Source organism: Danio rerio, chromosome 5, assembly GCF_052040795.2.
Source record: "Danio rerio strain M-AB ecotype USA chromosome 5, GRCz13ab, whole genome shotgun sequence".
NCBI classification, from domain to species: Eukaryota; Metazoa; Chordata; class Actinopteri; order Cypriniformes; family Danionidae; genus Danio; species Danio rerio.
The window spans coordinates 47,875,769-47,895,579 of record NC_141025.1 but is presented as its reverse complement, the minus strand read 5'-3'; the positions used below and the strand labels follow the sequence as shown (position 1 = coordinate 47,895,579).

Below are 19,811 nucleotides of genomic sequence, written 5' to 3'. Positions count from 1 at the left end.
GACGTGTTACTCACACAAAACTCCTGTGACTAATGAGGTTTAGAGCATCACACAATCTGACAAAATTAGAAATGGAAAAGCTTTCACAACCAGGTCCTCCTATCTAAAGTAACACATGCTCTGTTTGCTTTAGTCAGCGGGTACAAAGTTTCCCAGTCACACTAGAAAGAGGGGGGCGGGATTGTGTAAGAAGGTTAGTTTGCCAGCTTCAACAACAGGCCAAGAGATCCACATTTAATACACAGTACAATCAAATAAAAAACATGCATAACAATTTACAGATTTATACAAAATATAGCAGAAGATTTCGGTTTGGTCCAAGACCAAAACAAACAACAACAAAAAATCTGATGTAAAAATATACTTTTTTTCTCTGAATTGTTGTAGGACAGTATAATTCTTAATGTTTTTAAGATCTCCTGTGTTTTTTTTTTTTTAGGTTTCACTTATTTAGTGGTCGCATGTACATGTAATCTATTTGAACATTAACACAGTTATTTAATGAAATGGAAAAGAACTGGTGTCTATTTAGATTTTTCTGATTTCCTGCTCATAAAAAATATATTATTGTTTCTTTTTTTTTTTTTTTTTTTGTATTATTTATATTTTTAATATTATTTAAAATATTACTTTTAGTATGGACAGCACATATGCCTCACAGCAAGAAGGTCGCTGGGTCGAGCCCCGGCTGGGTCAGTTGGCATTTCTGTGTTCTGGAGTTTGCATGTTTTCCCTGTGTCGCCGTGGGTTTCCTCGGGGTGCTCTACAACAACCCAAAGACATGTGCTATAGGTGAATTGAATAAACAACATTGGCCATAGTGTAAGTGTGAGAATGTAAGAGTGTATAGGTGTTTCCCAGTGTTGGGTAGCAGCTGGAACGGCATCTGCTGCATAAAACATATGCTGGATAAGTTGGCGGTTCATTCTGCTGTGGCGACCTCTGATTACTAAAAGGACTATGCCAAAAAGAAAATTAAATGAATGGCTGAATTTATTATACTTTTATAATATTTTTATTATTATTGTTGTAGATATTTATATTTTATATGATTTTTAATATTATTACTATTATTGTTATTTAGAATTTTTACATATTTTGTAAATATTATAAATATTTTTTTATTATTTTTAATAATATTATTATTGTTATTTATAATTTTAACATAACTTTTCATATTATTATTATTACTTATAATTTTTGTATTATTTTAATATTATTATTGTTTTTTTATTTTTTTTTAAAATTTACATTATTATTGTTTTTTATTATTTTTATTACTATTATTATTATTATTATTATTATTATTATTATTATTGTGGTTATTTTTTTAAATACAATTTTTAATATAATTTTTTTAATTTGTTTCATGTAAAATATCACGTAACATTAGTTTTGCATATCTGTATTTATTTTTTTAACAATATTTAAAATGAGAATATTTAAATAAAACACATTTATATGTACAATAATAATAATAAAACATTAACAAAACAATATTTTCAGTTTTAGTAGAATTAAATTTAAATAAATAAAATTATAAAATATTCAGCACCAATGAATTAGAAATGACTTAGATGTGATTATTACAGTTTATTACACCAAAATGAATGCACAAAATAAAACATGGTTGGGGGCGTGGTGGCAAAGTGCGTACCACTGTCGCCTCACATCAAGAAGGTCACTGGTTCACCCCTCGGCTGGAAAAGTTACCATTTCTGTGTGGAGTTTGCATGTTCTTTCCCATGTTCATGTGGGTTTCCTCCGGGTGCTCCGGTTTCCCCCAGAGTCCAAAGACAAGCGGTATAGATTGATTGAATAAACTAAATTGTCCGCAGTGTATGTTTGTGAATGTTTGTGTATGTGTTTCCCAGGGATGGGTTGCAGCTTGAAGGGCATCAGCTGCGTAAAACATATGCTGGATATAAGTTGGCGGTTCATTCCGCTGTGGCGACCCCTGATTAATAAAGGGACTAAGCTGAAAATAAAATGGATAAATAAAACATGGCTATTAAAAAAAGAAGAAGCACACTTAAAGCTTGTCTGGTTTAATGAAGTCTGACACTAATTGCACTTTATTAAGTGTATAAAGATATTTAGCTAAAAAGACTTTTTACCGGATTTTAATATAACCTGCAAAATAACCCCATCTTACAAAAACACTAATTGACTTATGATTGATCATGTGTAGCAGGCATGAGATAATTAGTACACTCCTGACGTCTCAGTGGAACAGAGGGATGACAAGCAAGTCCCTCACTAACAAGCAGATTAGTGACCAGCCTTATAATCCTGATCCAACAAGGCAGGATTCTCAGAACAGAAGCTTTACAATCAAGTCATAGAGCTAAGACCGCACTGCCAGGAAAGTCAAAATGTGTGGAAGACCGATTCATTAATTCATTCACTTCCGCACTTTACTTCGATTTTGCAATTTCATGATTCTGTCATCACAAGAACTGCACAGATTTTGGAGCTATTGTGTTGAAAAGTGAAATGTCCTCATCTCAGAACAATGCACAGTGCAATACTCCCTCACATTCTTCCATGCTTTCATCAGATGTGGGTCAAGTTCCCAGTGATACAAATGACTGCTGATGCATTTAACTGCTCTCTGCGTCTTAAAAGCAAAATTAGTCCCAGCCCTTAAAACTGTCTATAAAGATACACACAATATAACCTGATCAAACACTGCCGTTCAAAAAGCCTGGGGGGGGGTCAGTATAGGATATAAATAAACACTGTATTTAACAAAGAAACAGTAAATGTAGCAAAGGTGACAGTAAATGTTTCAGATTATTTCTTTGTTTTTTTTAGCTTTCTGGTTGTCAATGAAACCAGTTTGTACAATGTGACACTGAACATTTCAACGTAGGTTCATTCTAAATACGTAGCCTTGCAGTATATACATTTCTGATAGTGAATTATTTACCCAGAGCTATGTATGACTGAATTTTGTCTTTAAAACAAATGCTACGGGGCGGTATGATGCTGTTCCTTTTCGTGCTTACAAGCTGACCACTTGTTTGGACGGCTTTCCCGCTGTTAGCAGTTTGTCCAGTTATCTCGCTATGTACATCAGCAGACTTGAGACACAGAGAGGTTCAAGTCTGGCAAAGAACATTTCCAGAAAGCACGTTAGGCAAAAACTGAAAACGTGGTAAAAATCAGGCGAGGGCTTTTAATTTTCTGGATTGCTTTTTTTTCTTTTTCTTTTAGGGAAGTGGGTGGTTGGGTCAATTGGTGCTTCTGAAAACACTATTGGTTGAGTTTAGGGAAGGAGGAGGGTGGGTCAGTCGTTCGGTCAGTCATTCAGTCAGTTAACAGCAGCCTCTGGTGGATTTACATTGGAAACAACAGACATAAATGGCAAAATTTGAGATCTGAAAAACACAGTAGCCTGTGGTGTATTCGCAAAAAACAAAAACTGCAAAAAACGTAGCTCCTGGAACGTATTTACTCTCCAAAAATGTACATAGGGGTAGGTTTTCAGAATGAACCTGGGTTGGAAAATTGACATTATAAAATAACCCATAACAAAATAAAAAACAGTTGTTATTACAGAAATTGTAATTATATAGATCTGCTTTAGTGTTTTAAAACAAATATATGGAGTGCTAAAAGCATACTGCTGGGTTCAGATTACACTTATTTTTTCTCTTATAATAGATACTAGACAGATTACGTAATTTATTTGTCAATTTGCAGACTACATGTTGTTTTCAAAATCAACAATCAGTGACTAATTCTGGAAACAAGGGTGGTAAAAAATAAGGGCAGTGGTTTTGTGGTGGCTGTGTTGTGTTATCTATTTAACCCAGGCTCATTCTGAAAACATAGTTCCATGGACGTTTCTGGAGACTGCGAATTTTGTAGCCGGAGGTACGTATGGCTTGTGATTATTATTCATAGTGATTATTCATATTAACCCTCATTTGTGAAACCATTAAAGTGACAGCGCGCAATATTCCTGCAGTGACTGTTTTTATTATTAATCAAACAACAAAAGGACAAAAAGCCTCACTGCACTTGACTGAAGGACTTTTGTAGCTGAAGTGTTTTTCTTACTGTGAAGATGCTTAAAGCACAGTTTGTTTCATATTTTTATTCTATTGTATTTTCCATTGCAGGAAGGAAAATAACTGTATATATGCAGCTGAAGTCAGAATTATTAACCCTCCTGAATTACTAGCGACCTTTTCTTTTTAATGGAAAGTTTCTTCTGCAGACAATCAAATATTTATTGCTTAAGGGGGCTAATAATATTGACCTTAAAATAGGTTTCAAAATATTTAAACCTGCTTTTATTCTATCCAAAATAAAAACAAATCAGACTTTCTCCACGAGAAAATTTTTTATAGGAAGTACATGAAAAATTCCTGAATCTGTTAAACATCATTTGGAAAACTAACTAACTAACCATCCATCCATCCATCCATCAATCCATTCATCCATCTATCTCTCTATCTATTATGGATAATTGGAAGGAAGACGTGGGCAAAGTAATGGGTAAGGGGATAAATTTGACCAGGAAAGAACTTTAAAATGGTACTTGAACTCAGATTGCAATCTAACCTTATGTTACAATTCTTGCCCACAAGCTTTGCCTCTCACATAAGTGAGTTATATTTTAATTTAGAAGGGAATATTTAGCTTAGCTTTTTAAAATGTGGTTTTAAAGTTTTGTTCAAATACTCTACTTTTATTTGTCAGATATTTTTCTTTTTTCCGCAAAGCTCCACTAATATTCTCTCATACTATAATCAAACCCCTTGTAGCATTTTGGGCCATTAGTTAAAAACCCTTCAACTCCTTGGCGAATGGCAAAGAGACAAACTTCTACTCACTGTTTGGCTTCCTCAAGATGACAAAGGTATTCATATGCAATATTCTGCCTCCTCCTCTCATCCATTTCTTCGGCCGATAGCCTCTCATCATCCACAATGGCTGTAGGATAAACAAAGGAAAGTACCAGTTAGTGGAGAACTCAATGCAAAGCCGGGCATCAGAGTAGAGTTTATTTCCCATCCTCTGACTGTGAAATAACATTGAGGGTAACTGTATCACAGCCAACACAACAACTACTATACAGTCACAAACTATGACAAAAGGAATTGAATGAATACAGTGGCACTTAGCCAAGCTACATTCAACATGTATTTCAGGCTTTGTGTGTTTCAGACAATTTGCTGATTTAAAGTCACAGTGGAAGAATAAACAGGAAAAGGTCCTCAAGCTACAGTATTTGAAATGAAGGAATGAAGTAAATCAGAAACACACCACACTTAAATCCCTTTAAGATCAGCCAGACAAAACACTGAATAAGCATGAATGCTTGAGTAATTGTTCACAATCCACATGTGTGCAGACATAATCAGCATCTCTTTCATCGCTGCATGCGGTGAGTAAAAGTGTCAAGGAGTAACACCATCATGTCTACCGGCTGTCAATACTGTAATATTATGAAACCATCCGTGGCTTTCCTTTACATGATTGCTACTACATTCCTTCTCCACCGCTTTCATCTTCACAACAAGTTTAATGCAATCACTTTATCTCTAGTAAAGTGGAGATGACATCACTCTATTTACAGTAAACATGATTCAGTAGAGTAAACATAGAGACTAATCAGTCCTTATTCAGTGTAATCAGCAAAAACAAAAAATCTTAAGAACCTTTTTTTCAAACTCGTGTGATCCCAAAACATAACTGGATGTTTAAAGGGACAGTTCATCCAAAAAGCAAAAATAAATCACTATTTACTCTCCTCTGTGTCATTTTAAACATTTTTGAGTTTCTTTCTTCTGTTGAACACAGTAGAACAAATTTTGAAGGAAGCTGGAAACCTGCAACCATTGACTTCCGTATTGTTCCTACTATTAAAGTCAAAGGTTACATACAATAGGTCTGTCACAATAATCAATAGATCGGCTTATCGACTTAACACAAGTGACCTCAATCATTTCTGGTGATGCAATATATATATATATATATATATATATATATATATATATATATATATATATATATATATATATATATATATATATATATATATATATTGATCGGCAAAAGTGAATAGCGGGTAGAGGGGGTTGTAGTGGTGCGGCCACCTCCTCTTGCTGTCGCAGGGCATCTGAATTGCCTAGGCCTTATGCACTTTCCCCTTTTTGGAGTGCTCTTACACTCATTCACTAGTCACATGGTGCAACCGACACTTGTGTTCAAGTAAGTAAAATCAGGACCGGATTTTAAAAACTGATTCTATTTACAACACACACTGCTAAAAATGTAGTGTGAAGAAAACTGTGCAAAGGTGTTGTTGTGTGAGAAGAGCCGGTGCCCTCATTCAACCTAACACATAAACATAACACACAGATCAACTGTCAACCACATCTCAATTTCTTTCACAATCTGCTGTTTACCACAAAACTCACAGGAAAGGCCACTAGCAGATGTAGTGCCACTCACCTCACTTGGTTTAATAAGTTATTTGGTTATACAATCGCCCATCCCTTGACTCAAATGTACCTCCACAGCCCAGTTGTAACATCAATAAAATAGTAAAATATGACACTTATTATGATTTACTATGACACAAACAAAAGAGAAAGGCAAGCATATGCACTCAAAAAAATGACATTTGCTCTTTGTTCAAACTACTTATTTAAAATGAGCTGAAACAACACAATTCTTGAGGGTTTTTTGTGACAACTTAATTGTTTTAATTTCAATCCACTTAAATTTGTAAAGATTAATAATCTAATTTAATTTCATCATGTTTTCACAACACAAATTTATTGTGTGGAAGCCAGCATTTTTTGCTGTAAGGCACCTACACTGTAAAAAAAATGAATAAAATATCTGTTTTAATTAGGCTTATGACTGTATTAGACTTTTGTTTTGCGATTAACTGCTGAAGCTTTTCTCACAGTGTACGGTATTGTTATGGTATTGACAATATTGATATTGAGTTGCAAAAAAGGTTACTTTGCTTTATTGTGTATACATGTTCAAAGTGAATAAATAATTCAAACTCATTTAATTATTATGAATTAATTATAAAGTACAATATGTAACACTTTACAATAATGCCTTCTTAGTAAATGTTACTTGATGGAATAAAATCAACAGTGATTATGACTTTTGATTTTAATACATCATTGGACATTAACTAAGAATTTAACATCACAAAATTAATAAAGTTTAATATTTAGTTAAATTAACTGATTTTAACAGATGGAGTCTTACTGTGAAGTGATAACGAACAACAAGCCTATAAAAATATGATATTATATAACATTTTCAATTAGACATTTGCTCGTATAAGATTCTGACGGTATGATAACCTTAGATAAAAATATCACGGTTTCATGGTATTAAGATTACTGCTCTAAAATGTGTTTTTTAAATGTCTGGGTAACAACTTTTTGTACCTCATTAAACACAATATTCATTCATTTTCTTGTCGGCTTAGTCCCTTTATTAATCCAGGGTCGTCACAACGGAATGAACCGCCAACTTATCCAGCACGTTTTTAAGCAGCGGATGCCCTTCCAGCCGCAACCCATCTCTGGGAAACATCCACACACACTCATTCATCCTCATACAATACGGACAATTTAGCCTACCAAATTCACCTGTGCCACATGTCTTTGGACTGTGGGGGAAACCGGAGCACCCAGAGGAAACCCATGCAAACGCAGGGAGAACATGCAAACTCCACACAGAAACGCCAATTGACCCAGCTGAGGCTCGAACCAGCGACCTTCTTGCTGTGAGGCGACACCACTACCTACTGTGCCATTGCGTCGCCTTATTATATTATATTATATTATTTTATATTATATTATATTATATTATATTATATTATATTATATTATATTATTTTATATTATATTATATTATATTATATTATATTATATTATATTATATTATATTATATTATATTATATCATATTATATTATATTATATTATATTATATTATTTTATATTATATTATATTATATTATATTATATTTAAAATATTTTGGAATAATAAACATGTCAGGCAAATTAATGCAAATAAATCATTGACTTTTGCTCTATTCATCAGTTTTAAAAACACAGATTTACACAAGTTACTGTTGGTTTATACAGTAAGTGGTTTGTTCTTCAGATTTTTGCTGAGTCGTGGGCTGATCAGTAGCTTTTTATGTGGGTTTTTTTTTCTGCTAGAGATAATGTTGCACTAAAAAACTAAATAAAATACAAATATATAATAGAAAAATTACATATACTATAGAATTGGTAAAACTGAAAATTTAAGCGGTTTTAAAACCTTGACTTCTCCAAAGCATGGTAAACTTAGAAACCGGTTATCATCCCATGCTTATTTTCACTTGGTAATTCAGAAGATAGAAGGCCAGAGTAACATGTGAAAATGTTCAAGTTTGAATCATTTGGTGCTGTGATGAAAGAAACCCTCTAACAAAATAATCTGAACATTCCTCAAAAGCAGTCTAAAGGAATCACTGAATAAATCACTGATTTAAAGTGCACAAGATATCAGTATTGTGCATTTTCATTACCACGGCACGATTCATTCATTCGTTTTATTTTCAGCTTAGTCCCTTTATTAATCTGGGGTCGCTGAACTGCCAACTTATCCAGCAATTTCTTACGCAGCGGATGCCCTTCCAGCTGCAACCCATTACTGTAAAGCACCCATACACTCTCATTCACACACTCACACTACGGACAATTTTAGCTTACCCAATTCACCTGTACCACATGTCTTTGGACTAGTTGGGGAAACTGGAGCACCCGGAGGAAACCCACACAAATGCGGAGAAAACATGCAAACTCCAGAAATGCCAACTGATCCAGCCGAGGCTCGAGCCAGTAACCTTCTTGCTGTGAGGTGACCACCACGGCACTATACATTGATTATTATAAATAGTCTTCATTTTTCTGTTAAATGTATGTTGTGTTTTACTTGCTTGTTGTTGATCCGTGCACACTATTTGTTACATGTTGTGTGTTAAATTTAGATTTTCCCATTCGGTGATTGGAAAAATGCAATTTTAGTTTTCTTTTTAGCTATTGTTTCATGGTCCAATTGGCAATAAAGTTCTCTTTGACCTAATTGGTCTTACTTAAGAAGACATTAAATTAAATCTTCAAAAAGCACTTAAGAGAAGGATTATTTGAAAAATCCAATTACGAATAGCTATCACAACTATCACAAAAGTCAAAGTGTTGTATGCAAAGTGCAAAGCTGTATTCAAGTTTGATCCAACTAAAACTAACCAGTAAGATTCTGCGAAGAGAAACCAAGTGAAGGCAAAAACCTAAAACTTTTGATGAACTGAAATGCAATGAGAAGCCCATTTTCGCATGCGATTAAATCAGACAGAGCACAAGACCGTCCAACATCCAAGTGTTTTCACAACCCTCACTCATCTAGTAATAATTAAGCCTGCTGACACACAATCCCAAGCTGGCCTTTGTTCAATTCAATTCTGTAATGGCAAACAGCACTGCAGATTTCTCACCCTGACGCACAGGCTCGGGCTTGCCAGTTAACCTCTGTGGGGTTTCATTACGTAGGTCAGCCTTATCATCTCAATCTGTCCTACTGACAATAGACGCTGTATATTTTCTCTCATTAAAGAGGCTGTGCGTTTAAAATGTTTAAACAAGACAATATACACAACAATTTAAAAGGTGAAAATACACTTGAGGAAACATCACAGGTAAGATCTGATGTTGCAAGATTATAGTAACAGATACACTCACTGGCCACTTTATTAGGCACACCTTACTAGTATCGGGTACTAGGACCCCATTTCGCCTTCAGAACTGGCTTAATTCTTTGTGGCATAGATTCAACAAGGTACTGGAAATATTCCGGTGATTTTGGTCCATTTGGACATGATAGCATCACATAGTTGCTGCAGATTTGTCGGCTGCACATCCATGATGCAAATCTCCCATTCCACCACATCCCAAAGGTGCTCTATTGGATTGAGATCCGGTGACTGTGGAGGCCATATGAGTAGAGTGAACTTAATGTCATGTTCAACATGCTTTATGACATGTGCGTTATCCTGTGCGAACTGTAGCCTCAGTTTCCTGTACTTAGCTGATAGGAGTGGTACCCAGTCTGATCTTCTGCTGCTGTAGCCCATCTGCCTCAAGGTTAGACATGTTGTGCATTCAGAGATGCTCTTCTGCATGTCTCTGTGTTATTTGGGTTACTGTTGCCTTTCTATCAGCTTGAACCAGTCTAGCCATTCTCCTCTGACCTCTGGCATCAACAAGGAATTTGTGACCACAGAACTGGATATTTTCTCTTTTTCAGACCATTCTCTGTAAACCTTAGAGATGGTTGTGCTTGAAAATCCCAGTAGATTAGCAGTTTCTAAAAACTAAGACCAGCCCATCTGGCACCAACAACCATACTACATTCAAAGTCACTTAAGTCACCTTTATTTTCCATTCTGATGCTCAGGTTGAACTGCAGCAGATCGTCTTGACCATGTCTACATGCCTAAATGAACTGAGTTGCTGCCATGTGATTGGCTGATTACAAATTTGCATTAACGAGCATTTGGACAGCATTTGGACATTAGGCTACAAATAATTTCTATGAACTGATTTTTTTTAATTCAACTAATAATCCCTGGGGAAACAATGCATTATTATTTCCCAAAACATATTTAAAAATAGAAAGGTTTTCAACATTAATAACAATAAGAAATCTAGCAAATTTACATGTTACAGTGATTTCTGAAGCATCGTGTAACACTGAAGACCAAAGAAATTATGTAACCATGAGAATTTGTTTTTAATTGATATCAAAATAAAAATAAACTCCAGACTCTGTTAGTTATTCGTTTTCATTTTCATTAGACCTGAATTTAGACCAAAAACTTTTAACAATCTTAACAACTCGATCTTTTGAATGCTGGTATAAGCTGTGCCAAAAAACCACAGCACACTTATAGTGGTTGTGAGGGGAAGTCTGTTAGTAAACTGCAGCCACCCAATCTCTTGCATCAATATGGGTCACAGCTACTTCATATGATAATGAGGGCAATTTAAGCACATCATATTATGCATCACTATTAAAACTCATTCCATAAAATGAATGCATTGAAACCCTCAATCGTTTTGGTCCAATTATCTGTGGTTCTGGAACCCAACCATCTTTAGATTTTAGAGAGAATGATGCACAAAAGGGAAGATAAAAGCGGCTTGTTGGTGTCAGAGGTCAAAGGAGAATGACCAGAATGTTTTGAGCTGTTTTAAAAGATAAGAATAACTCAAATAAGCTAAAACCGAGGTCTGCAGGACAGCATCTATGAGTCACAACATGTCAAACCTTGAAGCAGATGAGCTACAGCAGCAGAACAGCACACCAGAGAGACTCCTGACAGCTAAAAACAAGAAAAATAAATTTACAGTTCACACAGACTCACTAAAATAGGACAACGGAACACTATTAAGAAGTTGCCTGCATTAAATGCATGTTGTTTTCTGCTGTGACATTCAGACGATAGAGTCAGAATTTGGTGTTAACAATATGAAAAATGAATTTGTTTTTTTATCAACAACATTGTCTACAGTAGTAGCTTTTGAACTTTAATGCAGTTTCATAAGCATCAGAACAGTCATATATCTAAAGATCTGCTCTAGTTTAGCATGAAGCCGCGTTCACACTGCACTTTTTGCCCCATAGACTTCCATTCATATGCATTTGAATGTGACAGACTGGAAACGTAAGCTTGTGCGACAAGTTACGCAGTTTGCTGCATTGGAAAGTTCAAGCTTGGTGAACTCTAACCTTTGAAATCGCATAATGTGATGTGTCATGTGATAATGTGCAAGAGACCAACTGAAGATTAAAACATGACCTCTCAGTACAGAAATTTAAAATATGGAGCAATCGCTCGCTTTTTGTAATGTCTAAACATCTTGTTTAATCCTGCCCCTTTTCGCAGCACCATACAACATAATTTAGCATGCTCAAACTCTAGTGTGACCGTGGCATAAGAGTTCTGTGAAGGTACGAGGAGGAGTAACAGCATTCAGTGTCTTATGTTTTATTTTATAATTAAATACTTTTTCGCTGTGCTCTGCCTCCTTTCCGATTGCTAGGGGGGCATCCAACCTTATTACACAATGCTTTATGGTTTTCTGCAGAGTTTAACCATATTAAGGTACATACATTGAATAATCTAATGTAAATTAACATTCTTTTCATTTTGTAAATAATTATTAGGGATGGTCCGATCAGGATTTTTGCAGCCGATACCAAGTACCGATACCTTGTCATGGTGATCGGCCAATACCAAGTACCGGTTCGGATCCTTCAAGCTTTATAATGCATACAGCACATTTTCCTTCTAAGTATGATACCTAAGTGGACATCTCTCCTTACCTAAGAGAATGAATAAAGGGTGCTGCATATAAATCTCTTTTAACCATTTAGGTGTGAACATGTCATGGTCAGGGCTTGACATAATAGATAACACAGATAAAAAGTAAATAGTAATAACAATTACTAACAATGCATTATGGAAACACTGCAAATGATGAGAGAAGAATTCAGCGTCTCAGTGAAGACAAAGTTTCGAGTGCATATTTGATGCATAAGAAGTTAAAATGCACACCTATAAATCCTTAACTTACTTCTTAAAAGAAAATAGGCTTATAAACTACTGTTTAATACAACAAGTAAATTACAAGAAGTTTTAATATTAAATATTATGTTAAATATAATTTTTAATAATTCATTTAATAATTCCAACCAGGTGTCGGCGCCAGTGGTGTAGTGGTTAGTTTGTCGACACATGCACTCTGGTGCTCGTGGCGACCTGCGGGTTTGATTCCGCCTCACGGTCATATGCTGATCCTTCCCCTCTCTCTGCTCCCCATGCTTTCCTGTCAATTCTCTATACTGTCCTATCAAAAATAAAGGTGAAAACCCCCCAAAAAATAATAATAATAAAAAATAAAAATAATAATAATAATAATTCCAACCAGGATTTGGAAGAATATTGTCAAAACTTGCTTGTAAATGCATAAACATTTGCAATCGGTTCATGAGATCTGCCAGATCAGCGAGTACCAATCATTAAATGTGATTATCGGCCGATACTGTTCTCGATCGGAAGATCGATTGGAGTATCACTAATAATCATATATAAAAAATCTTTAAGCCACAATTCAAACATTTAATTTAGTGTGCTCAAATAGCTTAAATTTGCAAAACAAATGCACAAAATAAACTTTCATTCAAAGGTTAAAATTGGTAATAACTACACAATGTTCTAACTAATGTCTGGTCAACTATAATATCAACTTGCGGATTCGCACATTGTGATATCGATGCTGACAGGATACATTGCGCAGCCTTACTCATTTACCATCTCAACATCTACATGTGGGACGTAGCTGGTCTTTTGACAAAACTGAAAGAAAAATTTGGTAATGTTCTTACGAGAGGGGCTTGGTCAAGGTTACACAGACCCAAAAAACCCAATCAGGGTGTGGACGTGTGCAGAAATTCCCTCGTTTTCTAAAGTCATAAACACAGAGTTTACAAACTATAACAGGCTCTGCTATATTTTCATAAGTCTTTGTTTTCGAGTGTTGAATCGTCCAGGGTAATTTGGATGCCACGAATAACTGCAGCAAAATTATGTGTTGTAAAACAAAAAAGCAGTAAAGTAAACACAGCTTCGGTGTGGTGCACGTCTTCCCAGGCTGAGCGAGTGTGTGAGCATAAGAGGAGAGCCACGGATTAGGATAAGAGATGAGTATGTCAGTCAATAGATTTTCCTATATTTTTTATTCTGTAAATACAGTACTTAAATGCAGCATAGGACTGCTTATACCCAACAGAGCAGCAAAAAAAAGAAAGCTGTGGGTTTCCTCCTGGTGCTCCGGTTTTCCCCACAGTCTAAAGACAAAGAAAAACTTGATAAAGTATTAGAGCCTACTGTACTATTCACTCTTCAAATAAATCTCACGATCAATCTCATTTTATCATGGCAACTACAATAATGTGAACTAGTGTCTGTTGTCTTCCACATTGTTGATGAGATTTTGGAGGACATTTTCCCTGTCATCCTCTTCATTTTGAGGAAAAGCTGTTCCAAAGGGCTCCTGAACACTTATATTGGCATGTACAGTGTTTTGAACAGTACCATAGTAAAGTACTTCAATTAATCTTTTGTGAAAATACAATAGTTTTAATTTAAACTAATTACTCAGTGCTGTAGTTTTTTTTTTTTTTTTTTTTACAATATAGGGTTGTTATTAATTATTCATACAATTCACCACACTTTAGTGAAGTAAAACTACACTTTTTATTTCATTTTATCAGTTCACTATTCTTAATACTACAGTTTGCTGAAGCATTCATTAACAACTTGTAAATAATACTAGCCTAAAAAATAGGCAGTATACCTAACACTCAAAACAATTAGAATTTATAAGAGAATTTACCTTAACCTGTAGGTAAATAGTGTAGCAATATAACAATATTAACATTCCTGGGATAACAATTGAACAGAAGGATCTCTGGAGAGCAAAAGCACGAAAAGAGGAGGAAACACAAGGCACAAATTGTAAGTCTACATCATCTGACGAAGCGAGAGCAGATCATTCGCACATGTGTTTACTTGGAGTGTTTTGAGTGCATGGAAGGAGTTTTGTCCACAAACAGAAGAAATTGGCGTGTTCGCTCGCTCGTATTACATGAATGTGCTCTCAACTTATAATACTGTGCTTACGGCATTTGTCAGTGAAATAACGCCATATGCACGTACGTCCATCTCACGAATGTACTGTCTTCTGCCAATTTCATCTATTTGCTGCTTTTTTCTCTGCGTATTAGGGCTTAACGTTACTGCGAATCGGGCTGAGCCAATAGCCTCGGACCTCGAGCTCAGAGGCTGAAATCATTCCGCGTTCAAAGTTAAAAGGTCCAATAGCCAGAGGGAGATTAATGACAACACGCGCGTATCTTTACAAACCACGAACAGGAAATAGAACTTCTGTATTTTTTATTTGTTAATGTGTTGTGGGCGAAAAACGTGTTCTAACGCACGCGTTACTGACTAAAATATTACTGAAAATGTATTAGTAATGCCTTACACTACTGCAATACAGGAAAAAGCAAGATGTACTGTAATAGATTACTTTTGTAACACATTACTCCCAACACTGTGTGTGAATGTGAATGAAAGTGTACGGGTGTTTCCCAGTACTGGGTTTTTCGCTGTGCCAACCCCCTGATGAATAAAGTGATTAAGCTGGAGAAAAATGAATGAATGAAAATAAATTTGAAAAATGTGTTATGTATAATAATAATGTGTGCAATGTGTAATAACAAAGGAATGACACAAGCAGAAAGTACTGAATTACTGAAAATGTATTTAATAAATTGTACAAAAGGCTTTTTTATTTTTGGTGATGACAGATTTAAGATCTCTGCTCTTTCATTTTTATTTACTATTGAATTCAGGTCATGTAATATTACTCTATATCGTGAAAAAAATCTTATGTTGCACACGTAAATTTTTGAGGATAGTCAATAGCCAATTTAACACGCATATGACATGTTTTGTGATCCAGGGTCACATATTCGTTTACAATGACGAGAGGCAGGGTTGCTTTCTAACATACTGAGAGATTTTAGCTGCTGTATGGGCTTTCCATGCCTTTTTACAACTCCCTTTCTTCATGTGTTCAATAGTTCATTTTATTACACATATCTTAATTTCTAACTAGCGTAGTTTACATTGTAAATTGTATTTATAGATTAGTTGTTACCAACATCTGGGGGAATTTCAATTCAACAGCACTTTTGGAAACATATTTTCCGAGAAAAATGGTGACACGTTCAACCAAGAGCATAGATTCGCTCTTGACATTGGTGGGGACATAAATCCCTATAGGACATGTATCGCACAAATTGTTTTGCGCCTTTAAAACATGAATAAAGTACTTATTAATATAAATTAAACACTTAAACATACAAATAACAATTGATGAATCAAGTGCTATGCTGCAAAAGTCAATTTACATGATTTTACTGCAACCTGGCTTTGAGGAGGTATGAATGTAGAGAAATTTGTGTGACACAGTTGAACTGTTTTATCCTGATTGTTGTTTTTTTAGAATCATGGAGACCAAAATCGAAACTGAATTTCCATTAATTGCACAGACTTGGTTAATAGTACTATAGCAAACTTGACTTTAACCCTTTGTGCACAAATAGATTACTAAGGGTTGATAGAGCATTATTTTATTTTGAAGTTGATTAAATTATTGGTAGGGACATTTCAGCAAGTGGTGGATATTGGTGAGGACACGTCCCTTCCGTCCATGTCAATTCTACGCCCTTGCGTTCAACACTTATATTACCAACACAGGCTCATTCTGAAAACATAGACCCATGGACATTTCTGGAGACTGCAAATTATGTAGCCAGAGGTACGTATGGCTGGCTGCATTTCATTTTTTTAAACGAACGCTACGGGGCGGTATGATGCCGTTCCTTTTGCTGCTTACTGGCTAACCGCATACCTCCGTTAGGAGGGCTTTCCTGCCCCAACTAGTATGTCCAGTTAGCTCGTCCTATACGTAGGTGGACTTAATATGCAGATAGATAATGACGACGATCGAGTTCGAGTTCGGGGAAGAGCGGTTTCAGAAATCAGGTAAGACAAAAACAGAATCCAAAAAATAAAATGAACGAGTGAACAACAGGGTGAGAATGTGGTAAAATCTGAAAATATGGAAAAAATCAGGCGAGGGCTTTTCTTTTTATGGATGGCATTTGTAAACCATCAGTTGGGTTTAGGGGAAGTAAGTGGGCAGGCGGGTCAATCGGTAAAATTGTTTGGGTTTAGGGAAAAAGGAGGGTGGGTGATTTGATTGGCCGGTCGCCCAGTCAATCATTTAGTCAGTCGACAGCAATTTCTGGTGGGTTTATGCAAGAACACACATTTGAGATACGAAAAAGCACACACAGTGGCCTTTCGCAGATTTGCGAAAAACAAAAACAGCAAAAAATACGTAACTCCCTGGACGTATTTCGCAGTCTCCAGAAACTTTCACAGGACTACGTTTTCAGAATAAACCTGGATTGCATATTATCCAGTGTATGTTCTTAAACATGTTTGGTGTTGCAAAAAAGCCCTGCTTTCTCAGAAAACAAATCAAACCATAAAAGCCAATCCATACTTATGCGATGAGTGCATGAGGATGATCCAGCATAGCCTTTGCCATAGCCTGACACAAAAAAAGCATCTCTCAAATAATTTTTCTCAAACAATGAGGCCAATAGTAGATATAGCTGAGGGTGTTGAGTCCCACAGAGGACCCCCATATGGATAATTTTGTTTGTGTTTATTTTATGATTAAAGTTGTTGGACAAGACGTTTGTTGGTTCCTGTCTCTTTCTTCCATGAATTAGTTTGTTAAAGAGCTACTTATACACTAGCATCCCACGTATTATCTGGAGCAAATATTTCTAAAAAGCGCAAAACAACAGCAAACAAATTGAAGTCAGTTGACCATATAAATCCAACTGACTACTACCATTTCAGAAGTGTTATTGCCAGAGCAGCCCAGACAAATTGCAGAAATATAAATGCTTGCAATGCTGTGGGCTACTTGCAAGGTGCAGTATGCATAATGTGGTACCGCGTTGACTTGACACAGCGGTATCAATCAGGCTTTACCAGGCATTGGTGTATCGCAACACCCCTAAACATTCTATTTAAATCAGCAGAATGAAACCAGCAGCCTTGTCAGCAGTAGGAATGTGATCTTGGTGCCAGTGAGTGTTGACATGAGTTAAGCAAACTTCGTTTAAAGAGTCAACCGAAAGGTATCTTAGTCTAGATTTGATATGGTGGAGTTAATCTAAAACTACCAGGTTCTGACACACAACCAACTAGCAGTACAGATCAAATGTGTGTTATGCAAACAGCATCCTAAACATTCTTTATTGTTCTAGATGTGCACAATAAGACACGGTGTCTCACAAGCGTGGCGAAATGTGTGCGTTTAGAAAAACGTACAAAGATAAACTCCTGAATCAGAATTCCTCACATATCTAAACTGTACTGTCAGGTGATTTTACAAAGGCCAGAGGTAATGTTTAACTGGAGAAACTCACATGGAGCTTCTCTTTGCTCAGGCCACAGCATGAGATCTAATGCCAGGGATACACAAACACCTTTCTGAGGCAACAAAATATCAGGCTGCGTCAGAGAAACACTGAGGATCAGGTTGATGACAGAAGAAAATAGCTAAGCATGTTTGTAAGTCATTTAAGAATTTCACAGAAGTTTGCATGTGAAGTTTGCAAAATGGGAAGTTGGCTTGAAAGAAATATAACAAGCAACTGAGTTTAAAATAGAGATAAACTGACAATCATATACACATTTTTTTTTTGTCCTCAGTTTTTACACTTCTCTATTAGTTCAGTCTTTCAGTAACACTACTAACAGGGTCAGAAGAATGTCTGATTCTGATTGGCTGATGAACCTTCTAAGGCAGGTCTTGACCACATTTCAGCTCCATACACTGAATGATTTCAGATATTTGACAGTTCCAACAGTCAAAAACATATATATACACACAGGAGCTGAGCAAAAAACTGATGTCTTTGACACAACATTTTGTAACTGTATGGTAGCCTATTTAAGTGGAATAACTGACTACAGTCAATGAATTAATGCAAAATAATGCACACTGAGGTGTACTCTACCACCACTTTGGGTGTCCATTATTTTCTTATCATTCAATGTCCTCAGTTATTTCTCACTTTTAATGTATGGTTTATAAAAATGACTCAACTTAGCACATGATAATCATGTATCTGCCTATCAGTGATTAGCTTGAATAAATATTTAATTTGCAGAGCCTTGAAAAACTGTTACTATACACACAGACACACATAAACATCAGATTAGACACATCGTTTAAACAACAGATTAGACAAAAAGAGATCCTAAGACAACAACTGCACCTTTTGTTTATGAATTAAATATTTGGGTACCCACTTCATTGATCATAGTTACGTTAGATTAGCACACTCTTGCCATTCTCTTTCTGTTCGACTGTCATTCCACTACTTCTCATTCAGAATCAATCCTCATTCAGCTTCGAAATGTGTGAGTATAATAGGCGTTTAATATCTGCCATGAAGCGAAGTAGCTGTACTTACATCCATATCGCGGTCTGAGAGAGTTTGCTCCGTCTTCATGGTACATCCTGCTTCCTCTGAAACTCTGCTGAGGCTTCACCATAAACTGCGCGCGGACTTTTTGACTCTCGCTGCAAGATTCTTTCTCAAAAGAGTAAATCAGAAGTTGATCTTTCTGTCATAGCACTGGCCCCCCAGTAAAGCGCCGAACCCATTTACAATGAAGCGCTGTCGGTAACTGCGTGTCTTCATTCGTCTGTCAAACCTGGTGAAACCCCCTGTGAGCTCGAGCTGAAACTGACACTAAATGACTCGGACGCGGCTCCACCTGCTGGCGCGGGACAAATCTCCTCAATTCAACCCAATGAGGGACCTGACCTGCGGAAGAGCAGCTGAGGGACATTTACGAGTCCTGAGAGATTTGTTTTCGCTTCGTTTTCACCAGTTTACAAAACAACTGTGTTGTTACAAAACAAAACTGTTTGCTTGTTTCTTTGTTTGTTTGGTTGGTCGGTCGGTTGTTTGTTTAAACTCGTGTTCAGTGGTTTTTAGTTTTTTTAATAGACCTACTATGGAACATATCCAATTTTTGTA

The 19,811-nt window shown here is 36.0% G+C and overlaps 1 protein-coding gene across 3 annotated transcripts in view; it reads right to left on the bottom strand.

Moving 5' to 3' along the window:
- The window catches only part of iqgap2 (IQ motif containing GTPase activating protein 2), a 457,800-nt gene extending 438,278 nt beyond the window's left edge, over positions 1-19,522 (bottom strand). For 2 of the 3 annotated variants that reach the window (XR_015490390.1, XM_087252369.1), the window contains exons 1-2: positions 19,239-19,522; positions 4,848-4,947 (exon numbers count right to left, since the gene is read on the bottom strand). Coding sequence is in view for 2 of the 3 variants with exons in the window: in XM_087252369.1 (XP_087108495.1) it covers positions 4,848-4,947; positions 19,239-19,320 (182 nt within the window). In the remaining variant the exon portion in view is untranslated. 3 annotated transcript variants of the gene reach the window in all.
- Between the last annotated feature and the right edge of the window lie 289 nt (positions 19,523-19,811).